This window comes from Osmia bicornis, chromosome 16 (genome assembly GCF_907164935.1).
Source record: "Osmia bicornis bicornis chromosome 16, iOsmBic2.1, whole genome shotgun sequence".
NCBI lineage: Eukaryota > Metazoa > Arthropoda > Insecta > Hymenoptera > Megachilidae > Osmia > Osmia bicornis.
In genome coordinates this window covers 7,998,055-8,018,867 of record NC_060231.1, presented here as the reverse complement: position 1 = coordinate 8,018,867, position 20,813 = coordinate 7,998,055, and the positions used below count along the sequence as shown (strand labels likewise).

At 33.0% G+C, this 20,813-nt stretch overlaps 9 protein-coding genes and 1 long non-coding RNA gene across 14 annotated transcripts; 5 read left to right on the top strand and 5 right to left on the bottom strand.

Moving 5' to 3' along the window:
- Positions 1-11: 11 nt before the first annotated feature.
- Positions 12-1,664, bottom strand: LOC114880087 (protein ILRUN). Its single transcript, XM_029195718.2, has 3 exons — positions 1,177-1,664; positions 369-727; positions 12-292 (listed from the first exon to the last, which is right to left on the bottom strand). The coding sequence occupies exons 1-3, from the start codon at positions 1,332-1,334 to the stop codon at positions 129-131; spliced, it is 681 nt and encodes a 226-aa protein (XP_029051551.1). The 5' UTR covers positions 1,335-1,664; the 3' UTR covers positions 12-128.
- LOC123988590 lies at positions 707-1,034 on the top strand. Its single transcript, XR_006830200.1, has 2 exons — positions 707-796; positions 953-1,034. It is a non-coding gene; the product is annotated as an uncharacterized LOC123988590 (long non-coding RNA).
- A 176-nt stretch (positions 1,665-1,840) lies between the features above and the next one.
- On the top strand, positions 1,841-6,303 carry LOC114880071. Of its 2 annotated transcripts, none has more exons than XM_029195685.2 (7): positions 1,841-1,940; positions 2,207-2,810; positions 3,055-3,716; positions 3,812-4,061; positions 5,003-5,242; positions 5,349-5,599; positions 5,673-6,303. In XM_029195685.2, exons 3-7 carry the CDS (start codon positions 3,056-3,058, stop codon positions 5,876-5,878), a joined length of 1,608 nt encoding a protein of 535 aa, XP_029051518.1. In that variant the 5' UTR covers positions 1,841-1,940; positions 2,207-2,810; position 3,055; the 3' UTR covers positions 5,879-6,303. The 2 variants fall into 2 exon arrangements, with proteins under 2 accessions (XP_029051518.1, XP_029051519.1); XM_029195686.2 differs by having other exon boundaries at positions 3,000-3,716.
- On the bottom strand, positions 6,295-7,570 carry LOC114880083 (growth arrest and DNA damage-inducible proteins-interacting protein 1). The gene is made up of 3 exons (XM_029195710.1): positions 7,483-7,570; positions 6,918-7,418; positions 6,295-6,828 (listed from the first exon to the last, which is right to left on the bottom strand). The coding sequence occupies exons 2-3, from the start codon at positions 7,370-7,372 to the stop codon at positions 6,477-6,479; spliced, it is 807 nt and encodes a 268-aa protein (XP_029051543.1). The 5' UTR covers positions 7,373-7,418; positions 7,483-7,570; the 3' UTR covers positions 6,295-6,476.
- An 80-nt stretch (positions 7,571-7,650) lies between these two features.
- LOC114880091 (probable DNA-directed RNA polymerases I and III subunit RPAC2) lies at positions 7,651-8,357 on the top strand. The gene is made up of 3 exons (XM_029195724.1): positions 7,651-7,742; positions 7,836-7,933; positions 7,989-8,357. Exons 1-3 carry the CDS (start codon positions 7,725-7,727, stop codon positions 8,197-8,199), a joined length of 327 nt encoding a protein of 108 aa, XP_029051557.1. The 5' UTR covers positions 7,651-7,724; the 3' UTR covers positions 8,200-8,357.
- LOC114880081 (40S ribosomal protein S2-like) lies at positions 8,354-9,706 on the bottom strand. 2 transcript variants are annotated; one of them, XM_029195707.2, is made up of 3 exons: positions 9,570-9,706; positions 8,951-9,296; positions 8,354-8,873 (listed from the first exon to the last, which is right to left on the bottom strand). In XM_029195707.2, exons 2-3 carry the CDS (start codon positions 9,293-9,295, stop codon positions 8,379-8,381), a joined length of 840 nt encoding a protein of 279 aa, XP_029051540.1. In that variant the 5' UTR covers position 9,296; positions 9,570-9,706; the 3' UTR covers positions 8,354-8,378. The 2 variants fall into 2 exon arrangements, with proteins under 2 accessions (XP_029051540.1, XP_029051541.1); XM_029195708.2 differs by lacking the exon at positions 9,570-9,706 and adding an exon at positions 9,399-9,509.
- Positions 9,707-10,528: 822 nt separating this feature from the next.
- Positions 10,529-12,297, top strand: LOC114880051 (testis-specific serine/threonine-protein kinase 6-like). Its single transcript, XM_029195643.2, has 6 exons — positions 10,529-10,591; positions 10,653-10,822; positions 10,997-11,300; positions 11,363-11,922; positions 11,982-12,071; positions 12,138-12,297. Exons 2-6 carry the CDS (start codon positions 10,727-10,729, stop codon positions 12,180-12,182), a joined length of 1,095 nt encoding a protein of 364 aa, XP_029051476.1. The 5' UTR covers positions 10,529-10,591; positions 10,653-10,726; the 3' UTR covers positions 12,183-12,297.
- An 87-nt stretch (positions 12,298-12,384) lies between these two features.
- On the bottom strand, positions 12,385-19,822 carry LOC114880048. The gene is made up of 15 exons (XM_029195636.2): positions 19,564-19,822; positions 19,364-19,489; positions 17,822-17,973; positions 16,805-17,752; positions 16,312-16,723; positions 15,783-16,228; positions 15,568-15,704; positions 15,259-15,503; positions 14,939-15,187; positions 14,516-14,859; positions 14,002-14,254; positions 13,700-13,934; positions 13,259-13,632; positions 12,904-13,185; positions 12,385-12,820 (listed from the first exon to the last, which is right to left on the bottom strand). The coding sequence occupies exons 1-15, from the start codon at positions 19,694-19,696 to the stop codon at positions 12,462-12,464; spliced, it is 4,695 nt and encodes a 1,564-aa protein (XP_029051469.1). The 5' UTR covers positions 19,697-19,822; the 3' UTR covers positions 12,385-12,461.
- LOC123988556 (RWD domain-containing protein 2A) lies at positions 18,094-20,502 on the top strand. Its single transcript, XM_046289086.1, has 5 exons — positions 18,094-18,449; positions 18,511-18,954; positions 19,021-19,228; positions 20,231-20,282; positions 20,414-20,502. Exons 1-5 carry the CDS (start codon positions 18,255-18,257, stop codon positions 20,442-20,444), a joined length of 930 nt encoding a protein of 309 aa, XP_046145042.1. The 5' UTR covers positions 18,094-18,254; the 3' UTR covers positions 20,445-20,502.
- LOC114880052 (anaphase-promoting complex subunit 10) lies at positions 19,881-20,748 on the bottom strand. 3 transcript variants are annotated; one of them, XM_029195645.2, is made up of 3 exons: positions 20,657-20,748; positions 20,322-20,574; positions 19,881-20,244 (listed from the first exon to the last, which is right to left on the bottom strand). In XM_029195645.2, exons 1-3 carry the CDS (start codon positions 20,670-20,672, stop codon positions 19,953-19,955), a joined length of 561 nt encoding a protein of 186 aa, XP_029051478.2. In that variant the 5' UTR covers positions 20,673-20,748; the 3' UTR covers positions 19,881-19,952. The 3 variants fall into 3 exon arrangements, with proteins under 3 accessions (XP_029051478.2, XP_029051477.2, XP_029051479.2); XM_029195644.2 differs by having other exon boundaries at positions 20,648-20,738; XM_029195646.2 differs by having other exon boundaries at positions 20,322-20,565; positions 20,648-20,736.
- Positions 20,749-20,813: the final 65 nt, after the last annotated feature.

Below are 20,813 nucleotides of genomic sequence, written 5' to 3'. Positions count from 1 at the left end.
TATTCCTTGTATTGCCGGTAAAATATTACTTTTATTGTTTAAAGCAGTATTTTAAACAAATATGTTATTTTTCACTCACTTGATACAAAACAATCAGAAAGCTCTTTTAAAAAGTTTAAGGAAAATCCTTACGGAATACCATGGGGGTACAATGTTGTTAAATCACTGGATAATGTTGTTACATCTGTAGATGTATCATTAGTTGTTTCAGTTGTTGTACTTAACTGATGAAGTTGTTGAGTAACTGCTAAGGTACCACTTTCACTTACTACAAGCAGTATCCAAATTACATCTAAACACAAAAGAAAGATTACAACATTAAAAATATCATACAGGTATCATCTGATAAGAAAGGTATGTGTATCTACCTCCAAAACAGGTTTCTGTAGATTTCACCATCATTCTCCATTTACTTCGAAACAGACCACAGTTAGAAGGACTTTGGAGGTTCACGCTTACTTCTGTTGTTTCTTTGGGTCCTAAAGATGGAACTGGTACTCTTGTACATTCTCCCATTTGTACACCTCCTACATGCTGTAGACATACTCCATCAGGCCATGCTTCTGTACCACTGTTTTGTATATGCCATGATTTTCGAAAATTAGTAAGAGGTGGTATTGCTTCTCCTTCACCAATGGTACTATCGCATATTAATGTCATACAAGGAAATTTATTTTGAACTGGGGACTCAAAGTCTAAGTAACTGCATACAGCTGCTTGAAGATTCCTGTAATTATAAACAAAATACTTAATACTTATACAAGGATAACAACAATACCATCGTATTGTTTCTAAGGTGCCTTCATTTTATATCTATTGTTAACATTTATTCGTACATTACATTACATCACATCACATCACATCACATATACATACAATTCTTATATTTTTAAAGTCTAACAAAGGATTCAAAGTTTTCTGATCTCTTTTTAAATTAAATATAATTTAACAGGATTGTGTCCCACCAAATGGATCTAAATACTCAAAGCAATTGCATAAAGAAAAGCTAGACGAGACCGAGCATAAAAACGAAATATTGCATTTGCAAATACATATAAGCTGTCAATGAGATCAAGATAAAAGTCCAAGACAAAACACGTAAACATGGCGACGTTAGGGTTAGGTTGCATATTGAAGCTGGATCAACGTAGAACAACATTCTAAACAACATTTTACCAGTTGTTCATATCAAGGAAAAACGTAGCTGTTGTTTCATTCAGCTGGCTACCAGGCAGTAGCCTCTGTAATTGCTTCACCAGATCTTCCTTGTCGGTTGTACCTAAACAGCTGAACTGGTGCAACAAATGCTGATCCAAATCGTTGTCCATGTTCATGATGCACTCTGTGGCTCGTTCGATACTCTGTGTAACGCAATTGTCACACACACAATCGCGTAAATGCGTTTTTATCGTCTGATCTTTAACTGCAAATTTTAAATGTCATTCTTCGTGACGTTCATCCGTGCGCAATGAATGCATGCATCTATGGTACACTCCGCATAAAAAGTGTAATCCACAAAAATTGTTTCCATACACCTGTGGAAACTGCAGTTAAGATGAATTCAACTTCTTTACGTCCCACGAAGTCACCTTTGACTTTGAACGCTACGAGATATCAAGTTTTTATAGTTGATAAACGAACGCGCTAAACTGTTATGTATGATTACAAAGTTGACTCGTCCATTTCTTTAATGCGTCTTTGCTCCCGTGCACTTTGGGTTGCACGAATGCAGGGATACTACATATAGATACCTTTCATTCACATCTTTTATTTATTTATTTATTTATTTATAGTTTTGATATGTTTCAGTGTGATTGAAATCCATTCAACTTACTAGTATAAATCAAATTATGGCGTTTTTATTGCTGGGAGCGCTATTATTAGTTAAAAACGTGATATATACATATATACCATACATTAAAATGATAACGTTTATAAAGGTAACGCTTTAATTTTTATTAAAAATCTACATAATATGAATTTGTAGTACAGTGGAGTCTCGGGTAATCAAGACTCGACTGTATTACGTTATAGAAATAAGACAAAATTATATATTAAATATAAGTAACAATAAATATTTTTAAAATATAGAATTTCAGTGATTTCCTGCACATGCGCAGAAAGTCATACTTCGTATATGTACTTTTTTAAAAATGTTTTGAATGAGTCTTCTAAACTTTACATTTTTTTCTTTTTTTTTTTACAGACAAGAGACACACCGTCCTTAAAGTTAATTGAAATTTGGACATCTTACTTCAACGAAGCTGTATGTTGGTCGTATATATGCATACATACAGCCCTGAATTTAAGGGTTTTATCGTCCCAAATGTGCATGCGCAAATATCCCCTCTAGTTTGATCAGGACATATAGATGCGTGCGCATCACACCGCGATAGCAGTTGAAATACGAAACAAGGGATAGTCGCACTTCGTGGTGGATCATGTAGATATTCCAATAACGTCTGATCGCAAGGTGATTTCGTGTACAAAGTGGAGGTTCACAGACCGCATGCGAAAAGCAATTAGTATCAATTGAGAATTGAGTGTGTGCAATTCGCGATGAACTATCCTTAAATTGTGTAGAAAGGTGGGTACGTTCTCTAGTTTTCTTCGGCTCCGATCATAGACGAGAAACTTTCAAAGAATAAGCTAAGCACTTCTTCATCAATGAATCGTTCAAAGTCTCTAAACAATTATTATTTCTTTGCTGACAACGGGACCTCGTGATGATAGTCAGAAATTTTACGTTGACTTGTGCCTTTTTGAAGATTGCAAAATAATTCGTCGAAATCGTAAGACAGAATATCGAGGTGAGAACACATATTAAAGCAATTTCTTATTTCTCTTAAGTAAAAAACCTATTTAAATTTGTTTTTTTCCATATTATTTTATATCAATTTTTTTTTTTTTTATGGTTTCATTTTAACCGATCCATCTTTTATGTAGCAAGAAAATTATTCTCTCTATCGAATTATATATGTTTATTTAATTTACTGCAGTTTGCTGACACCAAAAAAAAAAGACATAAATATGATTTAAAACTCGCATTGACAGCATGATCGGACCGTCTTCGGGTACGGGAGGCGTTTCGGAGCACGAGGTGTCGGACAATCAGTCCAGATCGGGGAAGAAGCGTATCTTTGAAGACCTGGACATCGAGAACTTCTGCGAGGAGGTACAGAACAGTCGCAAGCGGTACCAGTATCAAGAGATAGAAACTCCGATGGAAATGGTCGCTTCTAATCAAGGGATAAGCGACACTGCAGCGTTTTTCTCGCCATTATCTAGTCAGGAAGTCGTGGACGAGTGTCCAGTAGCACGATTGGAAGTTCTATTGGTGGACGGTACGAATTACACTTGGACAACCGTCTCTGAACTGGAGTCTCAGCAGAACGTTACCGAAGTTGCGACCTCCCCCTCTGCGTCTTCCTCTTCCTCGGAGCACCGTCAGGAACAGGTGATCCAGGAAGTGCAGATAGAAGAAATGAGCTACCCAGTTGGCTCCGATTACTGGGAATCTGTTGTCACGGTGCCTTCATTGAATCTACCACAGAATAAAATTGGAGGATCTTGTAACGGCCAACAACAGCAACAACAGTTTGACGATCAAGAGACTGGGAACCTTTCCTGGTTGCTGGACTTCAAATTGGACCCCTTCATTGAAGCTGCGGATGAAAAGTCCACCGCGACAACACCCGCCAGAAACAATTACATTGGTGTGAAATTCTTTATCAGCTTGTTAAACATGATGAAAGTTGCCCTTTGAAATGCTACTGCGTTCTTCAACAACTGTTTCCTGCTTTCTTTTCAGGGAACAAGGCAAAAATAAACGGGCGTTCTTACGGATCTCTCTGTAGCAATGACGTTAAAAGAAGTTACAATGAGAATGGCTCGTCGCATCAGGATTTGAATCAGAGTTACTCGAATTTCGATAACAGAAACTTTGCCAGTTCACGGTGTAACGGGCCGAAGAAACCACCCTTCACGTACACAGAGCTCATTGAACACGCTCTTCGGGAAAGGGGAGAACTTACAGTATCAGCAATTTATCAGTGGATCTCGTAAGTGCCGTTTAATAGTTCAGTTTGTACTTTAAGTTGGATTTTAATCATTAGAAATTTCTCAGTCATTTTTATTGGATCAACAAAACTTTTTATTTTAGTTTAGCTTTTTCGTTAGTTTTGTATATTAAAAAACAAAATGGAATAAATGGAATAAGGAAATCATTTCGTGAGAACATTGAGTAGGAGAGGAGGAAAATTGGTTGAAAAGGAGTTCAGGGGCTCGACTGTCTATATCTATATTACAGTTTCTCATGAGACTGCGATCGAACAGGTGAAAGCTCAGAGCCAGTAAATTGCGCGCATTTGTGTTGGGGGTTGCAACGAGCGAAGGCGGTACCGGTCGGTACCATGTAGCGAGAGTAGCGGTGCCAAGGGGTACCATCTAAGAGCTGACCCTCTCTGTCCAACACACCAGCCCGCATCAGCGTGGGCTACGTTCTCGTAAATTCGTAGAGCACCCTACATTTGCGACTGAAAGAAAGCGCTCAAGCATATAATGCGAATAAAAAGAATTATAATAATAGAATAATTGATTTGCAAATAGAATCAATTTCCCTTTGACCCTATTTTTATTTTGAAGATTACTATTTTTTTAAATAATACTTTTCTTAATTATTAAGCTAAAGTACACGTATTGATTTCAAAACTATATTGGAAGAGAATTTATTATTACCTTGAGGGTAAATTTCTTTTCAAATAAAACTGCCACGTGCTCAGGGCATTCCACTGAATCTTTTGTCTTTTCCTATTAAAGACAGAGAATTAATTAGGGGGTGTGTGTAACACGCCGTGACGTCGCCGCGAGCAGGTGAAGAAACTTATTTCCATTGGGGTATATGTTTTGTCGACAGTAAATTAAGAATTGGAATCGTTTAAACGTCTCTTATAATACAACTGTAGGATATAGTAATAAGTGTTGAATTTTTTATTATTTTCAGTGAGCATTTTCCTTATTACAAAAGCAACGATGATCGTTGGAAAAACTCGGTGCGGCACAACCTTTCGATAAATCCTCACTTCAGAAAAGGATCAAAGGCACCTCATGGAGCTGGACACTTATGGGCTATTGCAAACAGATCCGGAGATTCTAGACCCAGACAAACTATCAACACTAGTTCTTCCATAAAACAAGTTGTTAAGAGCGCTATAGAAGCTGAGAATAATTGGAAAAATATTAGGTGATCAATTTTTAAGCTTCTACAAGCTGAAGTGAAATTCCTGTATATTCCTCCTTGTTTAAGACTTTAAAGTTACTTTAATTTAAAAAAATTGTTCATTTTTTAGTCAAATCAATCCTATAGATGAGGTGGAAGCTGCAACTGCCAGCATTATACAACAACCTTCCGAGGAAGAGACCGAGAACATAGTGAATTCTGTAACATTGGAACATTGTGCAGAGGAAATCCTAAGTGGTATAAAAAAAGAAGTGGAAGTCCAGTATCTTGTTCCTATGATGGTTTCCAACAATGAACATAATAATTCCACTCAATCTGATCAACAAACACAAGAACTTCATTATCCAGTAAAAGAGAGTGGTAACACGATTAATCATTTTTTCTTTAATTAAAAGGCCAATAAATTTATTACATATGAGATTGTCCTTTGTAGATTTTCTTAATCCAGTGTCCAAGGAAGTAGTGGCAGAAGAATGTGGATTAATAAGCGAAGGGTATTTAGTTACAGACTTAAATCCCACAACCTTAGGTTTGAATATAGTTGAACCAGAAATTATCACACCGGAGAATCTATTTGGAGAAGAATTAAGTTTTCAGTTTTACGAATTGTCCTCTCCGTCACAGATTCAATCGGCCTGACACACCGAAAAAAATAAAGTACGATTGATCGTGATCGATGAGTTGCATGTACAAAATATTCAGGATTGCTATCAAGCTGAAAATGCCGATAGAGATGTCCGCGATGTTACTAAAATCAAAGAATTTCAACAGGTTTTTATCGATCAAAAATCATCCTCGGTTTGTGAACGCGTCACCGGAAATCGTGACGCATCTTCGATAGCTGAAAGTTGATTTTTTTCAATAGTGCTGCCATTTATATGATGACCAACAGAAAGTTCGGTCTAATTTATTAATGTCTGAATTGTGCCTGAATATGTGTCTTACTAAATCATTTACTGCTATATATATATATATTAGTATAATTCCTTCTAGCTCTTGCAGAGTAACAATGTAACGTTTTTTGTATTAGCAAAGGAAATACAATATTTACTATGAAATGTAAATATTGTTTTTTATTTAAAATTCTTTTTCTTATATAAATTTCAATTATTCTACATATGTATATTGTAGACAGAAATCAAAGATAACGAAGTTTTGTAAAGTATTGATTTTACTAACTATACATATAGAAATTATTTTCAAATACATTTTAGTCAAAGTATCTACGTTACATTTTTCAATTATCTTCTTTTGTCTTTTCTTTATCTTCTACCGTTTCGTCTTTTTGACCTTCTTGCTTAGCCTCCTGCATCAATTTCATTGCCCATTCCTTTTGTTTTTCGAGTAATTTGGTTTTCCTAGCCTCTTTCTTCTTCTTCTTTTCTGTTTTCTCCATTTGAGTCAATTCTTCTTCAATTCTGTCTGTGCTTACATGGCCTTCAGCCAGTAATTTACGTCTAATTTCTTCGATTTTACGTTCCTTTGTCATCTGAGCTGACAACAATTTTGCTTCCTTTTCGGCAACCTTTCCTTGTATATCGGCTATCATTTTATTCATGTTTGCCATTTTCTTGCCAATCTCTTGTTGTCTGTAAATATAATTAAAAAATTGAATATATATGCAAGTATATACATAAATATTATTTTATTTTTGTATCATATGCGACAGCTAGCATACCTAGCCATTATCCTTTCTTCGTTCAGTCTCTTTTTTTCTTTAATCTTACTCAATCTCTCTTGAATTGTTAATGGAAAAGCAATTTTTTCATAATCCTTCATCTCTTTCACTTCTTCAGGTGTAGGCCATGCCAGTCCTGCAGGTCTTCCTAAAGCTTCAATGCCGTACCTACCTAATATTCGTTTTTTATATTTCACTGTATCATGATACCAAGCCTGAGATTCATCATATGGTTTTAGATCATGTAACATATTTCTGTGTGGTGGATTTAATCTTGATTTATTCCTTTTCTCTTCTAGTCCGGCATGCTCATCTTTTTCCTCTATATAAATTGGTGTTTCTTCAACAGTTTCAAGAATATCCTTTACTGGTTTTGAAGAGAAACATCTTTTGCCAATAACATGTTGAATTTTTAATTGTAATGATAATTTAAAGAATAATTCCTTAAGAGACATTTTGTATTATACTGTTTCACTTATTTTGGTTGTTTATTTATGTTTCCTAGAAGGGTTAAACGATGCATTATTAAATAACATCCTTTTTATTTGATATGTAAAATGTTTACCTGTTTTGTTTATAACATTAATTTATTTCCTCAATCAAACTGATGAGATCATGTTATTAGCACAAAAGATTAGGTTAAGTATGGTGTCATGCATGCTAGGTTTCCCCACCAACAATCACCAACAATGCAAGAGTATTTAATTAAGATTACATTTTAATTTTGTATTAATGTGCTAATGTAAATATCAAATTGATAATCTATAATATTTTAATTAATTGTTCAAAGTAAATAACTGATGAGAAATGGGACGGCTGGCTGAGGTATGTTATTTATAAACATAAAACAGTTTATGGTTATGGTATCTGATTTATTGTTCAAATAAATTTAGTTTTTAAATTTTATTCTATGCACAGGTAGCTAGTGAACACTCGTCTGAACAAAACAAGACTTTTGTGTTTATGAATGAAGGTTACACCTTAGGAAACGCTTTGGTGACTGTAATTTCACAAAAGTATGTTGTATCAATATATCCTTTGTAATTGTTATTAAAAGTTTACTTTTTACAGTCCTGATGTGGAGTTTTGTGCTTGTTTCGTCAATCACCCGGCCGAGGGAAATATTTATTTGAGAATTCAAGCAAAGAAGGGAAAAGCTGTTGATATACTAAGGAAAGGATTACAAGACTTTGAAAAAATTTGTGACTACACTTTAGAAACTTTCAATAGTGCTTCTGAACAATTTAAAAGTTCCAAAGATACATCTGTTGATAGCACGTGATGTTATTGTTACATTTACTACTTTTTTTTACTACATCAATAATAAATATATTACTTTACATATAAATTATTACCTTTGCTACAAAGCATGAAAGATGGATATCTCAGGGAAGATAAAAGCATGAACAAGGAAAATAAATAAAACTACAATTAGATAGACTTTGCATGGAGGTTTATTATTTAAACAACCTCAGCAGACCTCTGTCCACCCACAGCTTTATGGTTCTTAGATAAGAAATCAGCAAATTCTTGATAGGGTGCCTTCCTCAATGCCTGATCATGCCAAAGATCTGGTGTTAAGTATGCATAAGTCTTGGCAATAGCAGCATAGGTGGCTTTGGCAAAGTTGCCAAGAGTACAGGTTGATCCTCTTGCAGATGTATAGCAATCTTCTATACCAGCCATCTGCAGTAATTTCTTAGGTACAGGTGCAGAAACAATGCCTGTACCTCTTGGGGCTGGGATTAAACGCACCTGAACAGATCCACATTTACCCGTGACCTTGCAGGGTACAGTATGAGGATCACCAATTTTGTTTCCCCAATAACCACGGCGTACAGGTACAACCGAAAGCTTAGCTAAGATAATAGCACCACGGATAGCAGTAGCTACTTCTTTGGAACATTTCACACCCAAACCAATGTGACCCTTATAGTCACCGATGGCTACAAAAGCCTAAAATCAATAAAAGACAGTGTTAACATGTTAACAGTGCTTCCATCAACATAAATTATATAATTGTGCAAGTTTACCTTAAAACGTGTACGTTGACCAGCTCTAGTTTGCTTCTGAACAGGCATGATCTTCAAGACCTCATCTTTTAATTCAGGTCCAAGGAACTTATCAATGATTTCGTATTCTTTGATAGGTAAAGAAAAAAGATAGATGTGTTCCAACGATTCAATCTTTCCATCTCTGACGAGACGGCCAAGCTTAGTCACTGGAATCCATTCTTTGCTGTCTTCTTTACCACGTCCACGGCCGCGTCCTCTTCCTCTGCCTCCGCGTCCTCTACCTCTTGGGCCACCGCGATCACCACCGCGAGAGCCAAACCCTCCACGAAAACCTCCACGCGCGGCTGGAGCGTTGTCCGCCATTCTATGATTAAAAAATTATGTACAAAAAATAGGATTAATATTGATGCCTCTGTGCTTCAAAAAATTTGATGTTTTTTTTTTAGAATAGCGACGCTAAATTAACCTTCAACCATGTAGCTATGTCTGTTGATTTGCAGAAATCATTTAACTAGCAATTTATTAATTTTTTTTAATTTACTGCAGTCAAAGTGCCTTTTACTCATAATAGTGTCATTAAAATATGATAGATATTTATTTTTATATTAAAATTACAAAATAATTTGTAACACCCCACCTGTATTCTTTCTTCAATTATGAAAAAAAGATCGAACCACTTCCTCGAAGCAGTGACTACGAGCTGGACATGCTGTGTTCTCAAAGGATCATGATTTTGGGGTTCCTGCTCCCCCTCAGGTGAAGTTACGCCTGCATGAACAGAATTGGTGTAACAGTCGTGCCTAATTTACTAATTTCTATTTTTTAGAAATCAATCAAGATCAGCACAAAAGCGAAAAATTATTGAAATAATTGTTTGACGATCTTGCATTTTAAAAAGACCGCCAAAACTAGCGCCATCTATACAAAAACGGCGGAAACTAGTCGACAAGTAAGTTCCGTAAATTCCCGATAGATGGCGCTTGCGCTCCTTCGTTTGGAATCCCAGTTGGTAAGTCATTGAGTAGTTTCCGCCGTGTTCGCATAGATGGCGCAAGGATCGAATTTTGAAATAATTTATGGCGGTCCTTTTTAAATTCCAAGTTTGTCAAAAAATGATTTTAATAGTTTTTCTGTTTTGTGCTGATTTTGACTGATTTGTAAAAAGTAGATCCGAGGGGTACCAAATTTTGTCTATTTATAACCCGTCTCATACCTTCTCTTTGACAAAAGCATGTTCAGTGTTGTTGAATCTGTAAAACTAATCGCGAACGAAATATTTCTTAATTTAACCTTGTTTTCTAAATATTACTGAACAAAGTAGGCCATGAAATCTTTTGTCATATTTTACGAACAGCATGACGTTTAATTAGACAAAATTGTTAAGTAAAAAAGCAAGTATCTTTACCGCTTGAATCACATTCCTCCTTTTGACTTTATCTTTTAACCAAAAAATAAGCAATAACTATCCTTACAGAAAATTCCACAACATTTGTAGGTCGCTATAGTTGTTAAAAAAAAGTTTCTGTTAATGAATCATTGATTAGCTAATCTCTGCACAAAAATGTTATGTACGATGGAGCAGAAAACATTTAAACAAGTATGAGTGCAGGAATACAAAGTATATCATTTTTTGTTTTAATAGTTTCTCTAAGAAATTAGGTAAAGACATATTACTTGTTGATCTCTACGAAATTAGTATTAATAATACATTTTTCTACAGATGGAAAAGTAACTTAATTTTGTGAGTTATGATCATTGGACCGGTAGGATGTCAGCCGCGGATCTTGAAATCTCATGACGGATTTGAATCAGACACCATCTGAGGAAGCTGTTCTACTCGCAAGAGGCTACAAATTTGTAAAAAAGTTGGGCGAAGGTTCTTATGCTAAAGTGAGATTTTTAAAATATGTATATTAAAGAATCCTTAAGCACGGTAAGTGCTCCTCCGTAGCGCTCTTATTACATACATACATAATAAAAAGGAACCGCGCATTTTGGAAATTTAATGTAGCTATAATTCTTGTTTGTACAGCCTCTGCATATTAATATGTATAAAATTTTCAGGTATATCTCGCTGAATACAAACCAGAAACCGAGCCCGAAAGGTGCAGCACGTTGGCTTGTAAAGTAATAAACACTGTAAACGCCCCGAAAGACTTTGTTCGAAAATTTCTACCCCGTGAACTGGACATCTTGGCAAAGTTGAATCACCCTCACGTAGTGCACGTGCACAGTATATTCCAGAGGCGATCGAAATATTTTATATTCATGCGTTACGCCGAGAACGGCGACCTTCTTGATTTCGTCCTGAAGAATGGCGCGGTTGCAGAGGGACAGGCGCGTGTGTGGCTCCGGCAGCTTGCACTGGGTAGGGTATTTAGAAAATTTCCACCAGCTACTGTCCTTGTAAGAACTGTTATCTTTACTTAGGTCTACAATATCTTCATGAAATGGAAATTGCCCACCGAGACATGAAATGTGAAAACGTTCTCCTTACATCGAATCACAACGTCAAGCTCGCCGATTTCGGTTTCGCTCGTTACGTGATAGACAATCGTGGTAAACGAATATTAAGCGACACCTACTGCGGTTCTTTGTCTTATGCCGCTCCAGAAATTCTTCGTGCCTCTCCGTACAACCCTAAGATGGCTGATGTTTGGTCCCTCGGCGTCATTCTATACATTTTACTGAATAAAGCAATGCCCTTTGACGACACCGATATCAAGAGTCTCTATGAACAGCAGACGAATCGTAAATGGAAGTTTCGGAGTAAAGTTGCTGGCAGTTTGAGCGAGCATGTCAAGAAACTGGTAACGCATCTTCTTGAGCCTGATCCCCATAAACGTTGGAAGCTGACTCAAGTAATTAACAGCGATTGGATCGCTATGGATCCACGACTTCTGGTGCTCACACCAGCTGAGCAAATTGCCCTTAACAATGCTATTGAAGAGAAGAAAAAATTGGAAGGAAAATTTATACAGACAGATCCAGTGAGACATTTCAAACAAGTGTTAATTATATTTACTCTATCGAAATATTTATTTTCTAGAAACTGTTCAAGGTGGAGGAGAAGAAGACACCAGACGCAGACACGGCTAAAACGAAAGCAGAAGTTACAGTGATCAAGAAAGCTGCAAAAGTTTGTAATTTTATTAATTATTTATTCTTTGAATGAGTATAGGAAACTTTTCTCTTGATATTTTAGGCAGTAATGTCTTCCATTACAACTGGATCTATTTTTAAGAAGTAAAATGTGAAATCTGCGGAGATTAATTCTGCTGAAATTAAGTATACCACCATTTCTACATTATACATTTTAAGTAATTTTACATATATTTTACAATATTTAAATACTCTCCTTAGGGCTAAATAATGGCGGTTGTACACTAGGGTAATAAAAGTTAAACATTAATAAAATAATAATGATAATAATAATAATAATAATAATAATAATAATAATAATATTAATAATAATAATGATACAAGTTCAAACAAAGTATATATTAAATGAAATTAACAAAGTGTATATTCAATTTCCTACGTATCGAGCTTTCGTTAAAATGGTATTATTACTTGAAGTATATTTGACAAAATAATCGAAGCCATTAACAAAAGTTTGTACCTGTCCTTTCAAAGGAATTTCAATAATATTTTGGGGGCTGGCGAGACCATTGAGATTCCAAACACCGCTCGATAAGAATAATAATAACTGATTATTCGGAGACCAGCTCAGTGCAAATACGTCCGTCGCTGGTAACACGTATTCTTGTAACTCTTGCCACGGCTGATAATGTAACACCAAAGTTTGCGAAGTTAATCGTAAAATGATCCATAAAGAATTAAACATTTGTTCTACAAAGGCGTCTATTATTCTTGGAATATGTAAATCTGTAAATTTCATTAAATATATTAATTATTACTGTTTCTAATAATTGTTTCAATATTAACTTCGTATAAAACGATGTACAAACCTTTTACACGAATAAGATTCTTGTTTACATTATTATATTTATAAATAGAAACGAAATGGAATTTTATCCAGACAACAAACTCGGTTTCTTCCAGGAAAATTGATTTTATTAGTATAGAGTTTTTTGTGCTTGATCGAAAGACGATATTTTCTATATGTTCACTTACACAATATTTAGAGAAATTTCTAACTTTACACTGTTCTCTTTGCATTATTGTACCTTGACGAGAAATACTGGTAATATTTTTTACAATTTCCAATTTGTTTATGTAATTAGCATGATCTGAAATGTTACAAAATATTCAGATAACTTATTGGGATCTATTGCAATATTAATAAACATAAAAATAACATACTTCTCAATGCTAGATTAATTGTTTCAGCTATTTTTGAGTAGTTATTTGATTTATCAGTAATAAATGGTATATATGAATAACTTTTTTCAAAGTTCTTCATGTTTGCTCCTCCATAAGTATCATTAACGATGAGATTTCCAGTTATAATTAATTTTTTTTGTAACTCAATAGTTGTTTCTATTTTTTGCAATGAACTTTGTTTCTTTAATTGATGGTCTATTAAGCTAGTTAAATTTACATCATTCACTAGACCATCAATAAAAATTCTTGATACACGAATAGATCCATGAATTATTTTTTGACCATGTATTGTTTGGTTTGTGAATTGTAATAATGCTTCATCCACAGAGTGCCCCATTATAGTGCCAGATAAGCTGCAAACATCAAATCACTTGTAATTAACTTAATATTAATAAAGGTTAAATTTATTTTATCGTTTACGTTATATCGTTGAACGCAGCAGTTAGAAAATGCTTCTGCCCTTTGATTATTACACGATTCTCTTTTGGTATTAAAGCACTATCAGCCCATTCAGCAAAATTTAAACCATTCAAATTTTTTGTAGTCAAAATTAGCACCGTTTTCTTTCCTGTTACAATATTTCTTTTAGCATCATATCTCATAACATCCCTTTTAAGATTCATATTATTAATTTTCTTTCTTGCATTCATTTTACCTGAAATAAAGTGTTATTTTCTTTAGAGGTAGCTTTTCGTTTTCATCGGGTGTAAAAGTATTATTACCTAGAATTATTAATTTATCAAATGTCCATTTTGCCTTCACATCTTGTGCTCTACCTTTCATTAAAGAATTATTAAACATATAATTAAAATCTGAGACTGAAGACACTATTGTTGAAGTATTTGAACCTGCAATCGAACTAGTTTCTACAGTATTTAAAGAAGCATCAACTATTATTGTTTGTACTTTTGTTTTACTTAGAACACGTTCTGAAATATTTTTCCATGCTTCACGATATAATATATTAGTAGAATTCTAAAACAGATAAGAATTTTCGATGCGCGCTATTTGATTTCAAACTATCTGCGCGAAGAGCTACTGCGCCTGCGCAGATGCGCGCGCATACGCTGGGAGAAGTCTATATAAGGGAGTACGCGCTGTTACCCGCGGCAGTTGCGCAACAGCACATTACGAGGTATCAGTGTTTTGTTTGAGTGCGACGTCTACCCATGCGCATGCGTGACTATGCAGTAGCTGTTCGCTCAGGTGTTTGAAATTTAAATTTAATTTACTTACATTTATAGTAATATTTCTCTTTAATACAACATCTGTAACATGTAGATTTTTCCCAATAAAAGTTGTAGCAGTTGTTATTATCCACGTTCGCATAAACAAGTCTTTTAAATTATTTTTATTTATATTATGTATGTTTGGCTCGGTTGGAAATGTTGCTGATCCTTTAATAATAATATTAGCAGAGGTAGGATTTTTCTCGAGTCCAAAAACGTAAGGTAGATTTATCACATTAGCTTCTATATTTCCAGAAATTCTTTTTTTATGAAGATTAAGATCTTTATCTGTTGGAATTAATGGTAATAAAGGATAGGAAATGTGTATGTGATTCGTAGTGAAACCATTATCTAAAAGCAAATTTTAGGGTAATTGGTAATAATAAATGTTAATAATAAATTGATTAGGAAATTAATGATTGCAACTTACTGAATGTTACGTTTCTCAAAGATATTATATCCTCAAGCTTTATAGCTTTGACTAAGAAATCAGTAAAATTAATTTTATTGATGTTGCCTACATAAATATTTTTTTTTGATACCACATTTCTTATTACTCTGGACCACTTTGGATAAAATTTCATAGGCGATTGAAGAACATTAATTGTTAAATCTGTTGCTTCAATTGAACTTTTTAGAATGTTAGGTTCAACCCACGAATTTGTAAATCGTTCTAATGCTATGTAAAATAAAATATTAGTAAATTATCAGCATTAAACAAAAATGCAGTGTTTTTATATATTAGTATACCTTTACTTGTTAAATTTATGTTACTGGTGTGTGATGTAAATATATTTTTCGCTTTAACATTGTAGTAATAGTAGTAACGTTTAGCAGATGAATTAAGTGGTTTAAAAATAAATCCTGATTTATCAGCTAAATTTCCAAAGACATGTGGACTTGTTAGACTTTTCACTGTAACATTATTTACTGTTAGTACTGTAGCTTTGATCTCAGGTACAATTATAGAAGCACCACATAAGGCTGTTTCAATCCTTGAAATGAAAAAAATTATCCTTTAATAATAATATACATACAACGATTATTAAGTAACCTTACCGTGGAAATCTCAAATTTTCATAGGAAAACTTTGTTATTTCTACATTATGCAGCATGTGCTTCTTTCCTGTTATTACATTTTGAGAATTTGCGGTGACCCAATTTTGAGGACCGTGTATAGTAATATTATTCCATTTCTGAATTGAAATTCATTATCATTAGTTACATATTTACAAACAACACATTTAAAAAATTGATTACAAAATAGTTCTCACCGTTTTTTGGCTTGAAAATACTAGGGATACTGGTACATTCTCATGCAAAGTTATTGCATTTGACAAAATATCCTTGACTGATCCTGTTTTATTATTAATTAAATCTGTAGATTGCAAATTTTCAATCCTAGCATTTTCTATATTAACATCGTGGTATATGCTGATGGAATCGGGAATGTATTTTATGGGTGAATACTTTTTTGCCCAGCTGCCTGTTACTGATCCTTGTAAACGAATTTTATCTTTTACTGTTATTCTAGATGCACTTATCGAACCGGTGATCACTGTAGACGAACCATTTAATGGCAGTAAAATTCCACCTTCTGTTAAAGTTAATTCTTTAACTTTCACCTTTTTTGCTTGTATTTCTTTCTTTGCAAAATACGAAGCAATATTCAGCGGCATCACAGTATTTGTAACATTGATACTGATAAAACTGTGTCTCCCTGAAACATATTTTCATTTTAACATAAAAAAAAAAAAAAAAATTATATTTTATTGTAAGCAAATAAAAGTTAATACACCTTACCTAAGATTGTTTGATTACCAGTTATTTTTAAGGTATTTTTATGTAAATTTTCCAATAACATTCCATTTATTGACTTACTAACAACAATATTATCTATAAGTAAATTAAAAATTGGACACTTCCAATTCTTGATCTCTTTAACTTTCAATGTCTTGAAGCTTGACACTTCATTTTTGTTAGGCAGCACTTTTAACTTTAACAGAAGATCGGTATTGCCTTTAATGTTTACTTTATTAATCCTACATGTTGTTTTACATCTTATTTGAACCTTCTTTGCGCGGAGAGAAGTAACAGTTACATTGCCCGAGTGCCACATATTATTTATAACGCTACTCTGTTCTTGGAGCTTGGAACTCACTTTATTATACTGTACTGATACATTCTTTAATGCTTTTGAATTATGCTGATTTACCTGCAAAACATTAAAGGATATGTATCAATTTTATACCAGTGTAATTTATATTATTTTATATAAGATGTGATAAAATATTACATTGTGGACAAACAGCTGATCAATATGACCATTCAAAATTTGAACAGAATTGTTTAGATTTGTAATTTCATTTAATTTTCTCTGAGCTATGTTCTTAGCTTTAATATTCCATGCTTTGATTTCTTCTTGTATATCTTTATAAATTTTCCTTTTAGTCCATATCAATTGTTTCAGTGCCCATGTATCATTTTTATATTTCATTAGCAACAGTTGTTTTCCATATAAATTAACTTTCTGCAATCGATGAACTCCGTGCAATTTCACATCCAATTCTATAAATCTCCAGCCATTGTATTGATAAGTCAATACTGTATCTTTTTGTAAAGTAAAGAATAAAATTGCTTTGTTTGAAACAATTGGTACTGTAGGTTTACCAGAAGGAATCTGCTGAAATGGTACAAACCGATCATGGATATCTTTGTATATCACAACAGATGACTCTGTGGATAAGCTTAGATAGTTATCTGTAAAATGGCCTTCTTTTAATTGAAAAAATGAGACATCTTTACTTGCTGGTAATTTCTGTATTACCAAAAACTCATCGGATTTTAAAAAATGTTTAAAAATCAGAGTAACAGATCCAGTTGCTGCTAAATACATGAATCCCTTGTTTTGAAAAGGCACTAATTTCTTGATGTTAAGATTTATAACTTGTACTAAATCAAAATAATCCCCAAACCAGGTGAAAATTGAGGTACTTGACTGTGATGAAATGGCTAGATGTAATTGATTCATTCCATTCCATATTGTTAAATGACTAATATCATTGGACTCCAAGTCTTGAATTAACTGTAAATAGTATTTATCATTAACTTTACTGAGGCGCAAAACATGAATAGAATTATCCTGATTTTGAATTATTAAGAGTGTTCCATAATTGCACTCATTTACAATTAATCGTGTCCCATTAGTTACAGGATAAGCAGTAACGTGAAAAAGAGAGTCTTTCTGAAATAAATATAATTAACTTAGTAAATGAATATTTATAATTTACTTTATAACATTAGTAGACCGTACATTTATTTGAAGTAGAGATACTCCAAAGCCATCTAAAATCGCAGCGAACCAAATTACTTCGTATCCATTTTTAAGAGAAAAAATGTTGACATCACGGACATTTCGGAAATTTAATTGAATAAAATCTTTAAATCCGTTTAGTGTATTGATACCTGAAAAATGTTATAATATATTTTATCAAATTTACAGGTATTAATTTAGGCGCGCATGAAACTTAATCTTATTCAAGTTTAAATTCAAATGATAATCGATATTCGATTCAAATCAATTCCACTTGATTCGATTCGATTCGATTCGATTCGAGTTGTCAAAATACAAAATTGTTGATATCAGCTGATACTGTGATAACCTCGACATTATTCTTTATTTTTTTCTATTTATAAGTAATTTTAATAATACATCCATATGTGTAAAAGATATTTTAACCTACGATATGTGTACACACGAGGAAATAATCGAAAATCTGACGGCACAAGTTTGCGAACTAGAAACATTGCAATCTGTTTACCCAAAGGAAATAGTTATTACCGACCATGGAGTATTAGCTGATATACATAATTTTTTAAAAAATCCTACGCAGGATTTTCCCCATAGATTAGAATATTCAGTTGAAATTTCGTTAAGCAATGTAAGATTATAAAACATATAAATAAACATTACTAACTATTAATAGAAAAAATCTTCTACAGGGAACAATTGAATTATTAGTTGGTCTACCAGCAAATTATCCTAATGATAAACCTGAGATTTATGCAAGGAATTCACTGTTAAATCGAATCCAACAGTTGCAATTAAATAAAGCATTAAAGAATGTTGTTGAAAATCAAGAACCAGGCGAGCCTTGTATTTACATGTTGATATTATGGTTACAAGATAACGGTGAAGATTATCTTGTAGCTTCTAATGAAAATCAGGAGAAAGAATTAACTGACATAAGTAAAAATAAAGAAGAAAAATCTATAACTTTTGCTAGATATTGGATCTATAGTCATCACATATATGGTAAAAGTAAAAGAAAAGACATAATTGATTTAGCAAAAGAGAACTCTATTACAGGCTTTTGCCTAGCAGGAAAGCCTGGTATCATTTGTATGGAAGGGGTCTTTGAAGACTGTGATTATTGTTGGCAAAAAGTATTTATTCTTTATACTTTTTTCATTTTGTAATACTCGTTTATTTCTACGTTATTTTCATTTTAGATTAAATCCATGAATTGGCAGAAGATACTAATAAGACTGTTGGAAAAAGAGGAAAACCATAGTGTCATAGATAGCATTCGTAAATTTAGTGATTTCCGAGAAATATCTTTTCCCACTTCTGAGCGTCATAATGATATGGGTCAAGTATTAAAATACTTAAAGGAACATGAAGTACAGTATGCATTTAAAGAACTCTTTGGAATTGAGGGTAAAACTACTTAACTGCTCATTGATGATTAACAATAAAATTATCATAATATAAATAGATATTATTAAGAACATTATACATGTATGTACGTACGGACTCTTATTATTTTTAATAAATAATAATAAATATATATACCTTTGTTAAAGTCTTCTGATAATTCTCGTTTACGACGAGAAAGAATTATTTTTGATGTATTTCTAACATGTTCCACAACTGTCTGATTAATTCGAAGTATCACATTTTCGTTTAAATCTTCAGAACCTAAAAATGATATTTTAAAATATTACACACAAATATTTAGACTTTCTTTTAAATTTTAATGGAAGTTTTATTACCCTCGTTTAATTTTAACTTTTTAAAAACGTTAGATGTACGTTTCAATGCAGCATTTAAAACATAATTTTCTTGCGTATATGCATGATATTCTATTGCATTAATTAACATTAGAAACAATAAGAGTTTTAACATTGTATCACTTGAAATTGCCAGTTAGATAGATTATCAGTTCACAACTGAACACATTTGGATGAAAGATCTTAAATTGTATGTTTATATTTTTTTTATATCAGTGTTTGATAATAGAAACTAAATTCAATTCAAATCTATGTATGTACATATACAACACATAGATTCGAATGAGATTTATCTTGAATTTCTAATAAATATTTTATTAACATTTAAGTAACAGTTAGTAATATACAAAAGAATAGCATGAAATCTCATTTTATCTAACAGTAGCATAACGCAAAAATTCGTTGGTAAGAAATTGGCCTGGAATATAAGAAGCTGGTGGCCCAAGAATATCCTGTGTTGGGCTGTGAACTTTTATCTGTCTCATGTGTGTATCTCTTCCATTTTGATGATTGCTTATTACAGCTATTTGTATCATAAATGTTCTAATAGGTCTATCATTAATATCTTTTATTGGAATTATAACCCAACCACTTGGTTCATTCAAATCCATAACTTCTACCTCTTGGAGATCATTAAAATTTGTTCCAGCTCTGATGCTTATTCTAAAAAATGATCCCATAATTATATCAAGAGATCACAGGTATTATTTTTAATATAAAATATAATATAAATTTCTTACCTACTAGGGGTATAACTTTCATCTAGCTTATAATCTGTATAAATACATATGTCGCGTATTGTAGTTTTCCTTTTGAACTGTATATTTACCAGGTGTGGAAGTTGCCCATCCGATTGCCAATAAGTTTCTGTGATATCATCGCGTAACTGATCTACACCAAAACCAGGTTTGCAACTGGATAAACTCCAAATTGCATGATTTCCAACTTCACGTACACGACCAGCTAATTCCTCTTGAACAGGATCTATTTCTCCTATACAAAGGAAATATTATAATACATGTTTTTCTACTTCAAACACAAGTTACTTTTATGTAAGGAAAATCACCTGCATTACCAGTTTTATTGGTCATGGTTTAGTTTTTCAAATAACATACAATTTATGAAGATTAATTCAATGTTTATGTCATTCTTATCAGCATTTCAAAAATATTAATCTTCCTTAAAACAATATGCAATTGAAAAAGAATATATTAAATCAATTGAATGATAAA